This window comes from Lissotriton helveticus, chromosome 7 (genome assembly GCF_964261635.1).
Source record: "Lissotriton helveticus chromosome 7, aLisHel1.1, whole genome shotgun sequence".
Lineage (NCBI taxonomy): Eukaryota > Metazoa > Chordata > Amphibia > Caudata > Salamandridae > Lissotriton > Lissotriton helveticus.
Window position 1 is genome coordinate 569,689,210 of NC_136068.1, and position 7,408 is coordinate 569,696,617.

At 45.3% G+C, this 7,408-nt stretch overlaps 1 protein-coding gene across 1 annotated transcript; it reads right to left on the reverse strand.

Moving 5' to 3' along the window:
* Window positions 1–2,567: 2,567 nt before the first annotated feature.
* HYLS1 (HYLS1 centriolar and ciliogenesis associated) lies at window positions 2,568–6,210 on the reverse strand. Its single transcript, XM_078652673.1, has one exon. The coding sequence runs from the start codon at window positions 5,261–5,263 to the stop codon at window positions 3,947–3,949; it is 1,317 nt and encodes a 438-aa protein (XP_078508799.1). The 5' UTR covers window positions 5,264–6,210; the 3' UTR covers window positions 2,568–3,946.
* Between the last annotated feature and the right edge of the window lie 1,198 nt (window positions 6,211–7,408).

A 7,408-nucleotide genomic window follows, 5' to 3' on the forward strand; every position in this document is an offset into this window, starting at 1 on the left:
TGGGACATGGAAACCACAAAAAAAGAAGCAAGCAAATGAGAGGAACAATAAACACAAACAGTAAGTAATGGGCAGACTGTAAACCCCTGCAAATTCTTGGTAAGTCTACAAAAGGTCACTGCAACACAGCTTCTGCTGTCTGGTGGCTCAACCTAAAAATCAGGCACACAAATACTAACTAGGGAGCAAACATAATGAAAAATAAGGGAATGGATGCGCTGAGAGTATTCATCACTTGTAAATGCCTCATATGATTCAAGTGGGAACTGACATCACAGTAAAAGAACACTTAATGTTGGATTTGGAAACCTCGGGTAGAATTCATTTGACAGGTCGCCATTTTGTAAGAGCAGTTTATAAAACTTGCCAACGCCCCTTTCCTGAAAGTAATGATGTCGGTTTGGCACTCACAGAAGCCAATGTTTGACAAGCCCTGAACTTTGCAGTCCCATTGCCCTTCTGACCTATTGCTCAGTGTAGCTCAAACCTCTTAGCGCAACTAAGAGGTGGTTGTAAATACATACCAGCCCCTTTCCCCTTCAGAAGTAGTGGATTGTTCCTTCAATCAAGTGCAACTTAGTTCTTGAAGACCCAAGCTGATTCTGTCCTGGGTTCACTCTCCGTGCCGGATGATTAGGACATCTCCTACTCACTATAGCACATATGAAGAAATCACTGGCGGCTACTTGGACTCCTTAAAGAAATAGGCTGGAGAGATACTTACATGCTGCTGGACAATATTTTTCAGAGACGTTACATCACATGATGGTGTACTGGACTAAAAGTATATGGTATGGTGGCAGTGGTGAAGGATACTGAGAGGGGTCTGTGTTTGATGAATTTCATCGTAGAAAAAGTTGATGATAAATAGCTTATAGGGTTGACCATCTTCAATACAGCTGCTTCTCCTGAAAGTTAAAAGCTGAAATCCCAAATAAAGGCTGAGTAGTTTGAGTGTTTACTGAACACGTCAATTTACATTACAGGTTAAAAAAAACTCCAAGATAGCGCAGTAGAGAGAGACTTCCATCACTGTTATTTTATGTATTTTCTCTGTTGTGAACTTAAATCCAACTAATGGAAAAGCCCTTTAAAGTAACAGCTTCATAACAGCAGGAGCATCTCAAAATTAAAGTGTACCACATTCAGGTTGTATTTTACGAGTGGAGCATCTGAGTGAAATACAATTTTTTAATTAATGAAAACCACACACTAGACAATCTATAGAGTACTTTTTCAATTGACAAACTGATATGTCTACAAGCATGCAATTTTGGATAGGAGTCATCATATGTTGTCAGTATAATGGGTTTGGGCTAGCACTGAAAATCATGTTTGAGTCAATGAGATGCCACTAGGGCCAAATCCAGCACAAGAATGCCTATGTTCTCCGGAATGTGTACAGGTTCACGCAGAAGAGCTACTCTGGATGGAATTGAAGATAAACAAAACCCATGAAATGTAATGTTATGAGTGATCGTTCTGGTCCAAGTACACGTCCGATACTAAATTTTCCTAGAATTCTGTTTTGCGACCTAGTTTTTCTTTAAATATTAAAATGTGGAGGCCTGTTGAATACATTACTATGGTAATGCTAGAGACAATCAAGTGCCCCTACCAGGTAAAGCTAAAATACTTTTACACCTTACCTCGCAGAACTCAAGTTCACTGTTTGAACAGAAACTACCAATCTAAAGACAGGCCTCAAAGTGACTAGGACACGGCTCTCCAAACACACAATGAGGCTTAACTCTGATAAAACCAAATTATTTCTAGTTTACAATTCTCATCCCGGACTCAATCTCATTAGAAAACACAACAATTATTGTTAGTAAAGCAAAGATCCTGTGTTTCATATTTGACAACGGTCTCAAAAGATCTCTCAATTGGCTGCTGAGTCAGATGGGCATGTGTAACCTATAAAGCAGTACAATTTAGTTTCCAGACCTACTTAGTTCACAAACAGCATACTAAGATGAAAAAACAAACACAGGGAGTGACTAGAGCTTGAAATTCTTACATTTTACAAGCAGAAAATAAATCATTCTCAGGGGTGAACCTGAAGCTAGAACAGCACCACTCTGATACTCAGGACTATCCCTTCATTCATCTCCTTTAAGAGCAGGATGAAAGAATGTTAGTGAACTGATAGAACATCCCTGTAAAGTAACTGTAGAGATCTGCACTCCAGCGCGAGGTGCCATCACTAATCTCTTAACCTATAGAAATTAAATTTTAATTTGTAACCTGCACTAATACCCAAGGGTGTATAGGGCTCCTGTTCTACAAAATTACCCATTTCCCTAAAAATCACAAACATTTTAATGAATAAATACTATCCCCCCACTTCTAATTAGAGCAATAGGGACAAACCAGACTAACACTGAGAATGCAATAGATGTTGCATGAACTGCCAGGACTAGAGGTCAGGAAGCATGATGATCTTAACCCCCCCAGATCCCCCCCCCCCGAACACGACTATCAGAGCACTCACAACGACATTTGAAGCATGTAAAAGCACAGTACTCATCTATCCCCATATTAAATGATGCCTCTACAGAAACAAGTATCTGCAAATATTTTATTAAAACATGTTTTTTGAAAGGACACACTCATAAAAACAGAGCACACATCTGAGGAGAGCATCGGCTGAAAGACGGCAAGTGACCATAGGTTTATTTATTTTTTAGAAAGCCCCTCAGAGAAAAGTTTACAATCAAGCTGATTTTAAGACAAGAGCATTGAACCAGTTGGTAAATTCTGAGCACAAGGTTGTTTAGTACATGTTGATAATTTAAAATAAGCAAATTTGGAGATTATGGTCTTTGGTCCTCCAGAAAGGCATTTGTCCAGATTTCATTACCCAGCTAATGGAGAGATTGTGCTTAGGCTTCTGAGTAGGAGTCGTAAATTGGTAGTAAATATGGCTTGAATGCAGGTGTGGGCTGAATATCGTGCAGGATAGTAAACATGCAAGATGAATCAGAAACTCAAGAACCATGAAGGGTGTGAGGGAGAAGTGTCTTCAGAGTGGTTAGAAACTGGTTTGCGGTCTCTAGCTACCCCAAACCAGCTGTGGTGAGTTTTCAGGAAATAAGGACTCGTGAGACAAAGCATTCGGGGTGTTCAGAAAGGATAAAGGGTAACTGCTGTCTTTCTGGTGTGAGAAGCATCACTGGATGACGCAGGAAGACGCCTGAAATGTTCAAGATGAACAAAAACATAGTAGGGATATTCAAGGTGAAAAGACGCTAAATGAATTGAATCTAAGAGGTGAAAGGCTGGAGTCCTTTGGTGGAACAAGAAACTTCATGGGACAAGCAAGATGAAATGTTATGAATCTAGCACAGCAGGGAAATCTTATTGGATCTTCTTACGCATGTGATGCCGAGGTGATTCCTCAAGGTCGGATTTGATATAAGAGAGATGAACATCTACGAAATCTCCAAGAGTTACACAAGATGAGAGGGATCACTGCAATGTAAGGAGTCTTTTGGAGGTACTAGAAATCCCAGGGGAACAATGGTGCCATATATGTTTGTGGTGGTAGACGTTACTGAGACACAGACCAAATTCCCTAAGATCTCGATGGCGACATGGTAAATGTCGAATCTTTAGGGAAGAATTAGTCTCTTACTCAGGATGAGACTAAGGTGATGCAGTTGGTTTCTGGGATAGAAATGGTCTTTAAGAGGGAGGAATTACTATGGAATTTCAAGGCAGACCAATGGCTGATCAGACAGCAGGTCTTTGCAAAGGACGAAAAAAATATCCAGGTGACATATGGTTGTATGCTGCATATTCATGGAGAAATACGCTGTTTTTTTTAAGAGAAGACGGGAACCCTCATTGGATGGTACTAAAAGCAAAATGATGAGGGAAAGGTGTATGTAGGTGCATATAAAACCTAACTACACAAGGAACTTAAAATGAGAAGAAAAAAAACTTAGTGGGCTTGTGGTATGATCCCATTGACGAGGTCATAGCGGACCCCCCATCGTAAGGCGTACCTCTTCTTCTCAGTGGGCACAACATAACTGTTGGGCACATAAACCTGTGGAGGCCTAGAAATCACCTGTGGTGCCTTATACAGCATCTGCTCACGTATGCCCCAGCACAGCTCCCTTCGACCCTTCTCCACAGACATCTGCATGGAGTCCCAGCTCTGCTTGTAGTTCATGTACTTAGCCACAGGGTCAGTCCTCTTCCGGTAGCCATCGAGCAGCGGCTCCATTCTAGGACGGATGAATGACTTGTGTCTGTCCCAGTTGGCAGGCCGTTGGATCCACCTGCTTGACTGCATGTCAGAGGAAAGCGAATCACTGTCAGTTACTGTTTCTCCTTGGAACACTGCTCTAGGTTCCCAGAAGTCAGAGTCAGTTTCAGAGATGATGGACTCATCAGAAATTAAAGTCTTGCCATCATGTCTCCTTCGCAGCACCTTCCTCTTCATCACAGGTCGCCGTCCAGGAAAATCCTGGGAACTGCTGCTGCTGTCCCCAGGGCTGCTGCCCCCTGGGCTGTTTGAGAGGGGTACCAGCCTCTCACCTCTTTGGCTGCTCAATCTAGGGGCATTGCTAGAAATGGGTGCTGATGGCCAGTGCCTTCCAATGGCCACTGTGTGCTTGCTGTAAGAGTCACTCGGAGGAGCCCCGGTGGGGCGAGGGGGCCACTCTGGTGCAGTGTTGCCACGAGATTGCCCAGTCGCAACAGGACCTCTGGAAGGGGGTTGGCTGTCACTCGGTGCCTGCCAAGAAGATGGGCCAGCCCATGCTCCTCTTCCTGAATCTGCTTTGACAGCACAATGCTGCGCTGGATCCACAGCATGCTCATCACTGGTAGGACTATAGCTAGGTTCCTGCTGTTGGTTGTCTGGTCGCCATGCATCGCCAGGCCAAGGGTTTTCATCAGACCATGGGTCGCTGGAAGAGGGGGACGTCTCTGGTGTGAGTTCATTCTGGGCAGTCCGCGCCATGTCTCCCTCAGGCCCTGGTATCAGCCCAGCTCGGCGCTCCATCAGTTGCTCCAAGTCCTGCTTGAACTCCAGGAGTCTCTCACGGGGAATGCCACTGAAGCCCAGGAGAGCCAGTTCCCGGCGTAGCTCCTCCTCTGTGATCTCTTGGCGTGCAGTGGGCTCCTCATCACGAGTCTGCCTCCGCCGCATGCCCCATGTTGGTTCTTGCAGGGGGCTATCAAACCGAACATCTTGTGCATCTTCTCTTTCACTTTCCTCATTAGACCCATCATTCCTTGATGAGGACATAGTTTTGTCTCTGTCCCTTGGGTCTATAACACAACTCAATCGTCTTAGGCTCTAGGGGTTACACCAGAACGTGCTTAAGTGCTTCGACCTCAAGACTTTAAAAAACAGCCCCAGTTTTACTGTGCACTGAGGCTACTGCTTGCCCTTTCCGTTAGTTTTTCTGCTGATATCTCCTGGTAAGGTCAAGCATAAGTGGATGTTTTCTTACCCCTGGAGGTGTTTATCATTCAAGTAGCCCAGTCTTATATGCACTGACACATCGCAACACGTTGTTTTCTTTTATCGTTCAGTGGTTCCTTATACTGAGAGCCTCTCTTGTTGAGATTACTGCTTGTGCTGCATCGGTTGATGGGACGTACTCCCCAGTGATTTGATAGACGCCCTTTTAGCGCTGTTTCAAACTCTCCAGTGTGCGGTTAACCTTCCGATTCGTTGCACGGTTTGTTGGTAGCCGTTGACTAGCAGTCTGAATTGTTGGTGGCAGTCTGATGGATTTACCGCTGTTGTGCTGTCTCAATAGCTGGGTGGCGCTCTCTGGTGGAAGCTTAAATGCGGTCGCTATCTGCCGTATGCCTTTCGATTAAACACGTTCAGTTGTTGCCAGACCTCAGCGACCATCATTTAAGTGCAACACTCGTGATGATATGCACTCTCTGACAGTATTACGTTTCTGCCGTCAGACTATTCGGGTCGCCTTTGACGCTGTAGGTCTTCTTCTGCAGAGCCCCGTCCACTTTTGCCTGGGACTAGCTGGTTCAGCGTCTGCTTCTAAGCTCTTTTTGTCCGTTGCCCTTTCCTCTTTGCCCCCGCCTCCCCTTCCTTCAACCGCAGTTTGAGTCTCCCGGGCCGGGCAGCGGGAGCAGGAAGGGGCGGGGATCCTAGCAACGGCCAGTAATCAAACAAACTACATCTCCCGGCATGCCCGTGAAATAGAACCACGACTGGCGCCATTGTCCGTAATAGCAACTACATTTCCCGTCGCCCACCTTGAAAAGAACTACACCCGCCGCCCTCCAAGGTGAAAGTTGGGTTTTTCGCAAAGCAAGTCAGCGCCGCTGACTTGCTTTGCGAAAAACCTAACTTTCATCTTGGAGGGCGGGACGCTGTTATCTTCTTCCAATACCCTCAGAAACGGTAGGAGGGGCGGACTATTACTTATGACCCCTGCAGAAAGTGAAGGAGTTTATCAGGGGCGATGTTTTGCTGCTAGGCTCGTGGTCATTTATGGCCCGGTATAACGGAGACGCCCCTCACCCAGTCGCCCTCCCGGATCCCACAAACTCAGAGTATGTCCACTTCTGCTTCCATGTTCCATCCCAGCCGGATGACCCTCCGCTTCCGGTGTGACCACACCTTTCCCTTCCGGCAAGCAACTGCTTCCAGCCCAACCTTAATGACCGCAGATCGTTCCAATACTGGAAAAAATATAGGCAGATAATGAGCAGACATGTTAGGCCTAACGTGGTCTGCCTTATTATTTTGTGTTTCCCAAGCTGAACAAAAGGGCTTTTAAATGAAAACACACCTGTTAGCTGACTGGCAATCACTCAAAATGTATGTAGAACTCAAAACTGGACAAACCACAAACAGTCCTACCGAGTATCACGCATCACACGTTAGTCTAACGCATTTCAGTGTGGTGAACCGCATCACCGCACTGAAATGCATTGTCACGAAGTAGCGGCTCGTAGTGGGAGTGTTGCGGGCGGTGAAGCGGAATGGGGGGATCAGTGGCAGGGTGGGGGGTAGTAAACTCCGGCATACGGCCGACCGGAGGTAAGTACATAAATAAATAACACTAATTACATTGCACGCGCTGCAACGCCATTTGCGTTGCAACTCACGCAATGTAATTAGTTTTATTTATTTATGCCCTTCTAGAGGATCCTATTTCTTACATGTAAGAAGTAGGATCCTCTAGTCTAGAAGGACCTTTTGTATATTAACTGGGCAGGGTTTCTTGTTTTCTTTTCTGCTGTTGTACCCCTTGGCCTGCCTGTTATCCCTAAATCCCCTTTTGGGAACCCCCTTCTATTTTGTTGTTTATTTATGTACTTACCTCCGGTCAGCCGTATGCCGGAGTTTACTATCCCCAAAGGCCAGCAACACTCCCACTACGAGCCCCTACTGTTGTCACGCATTATT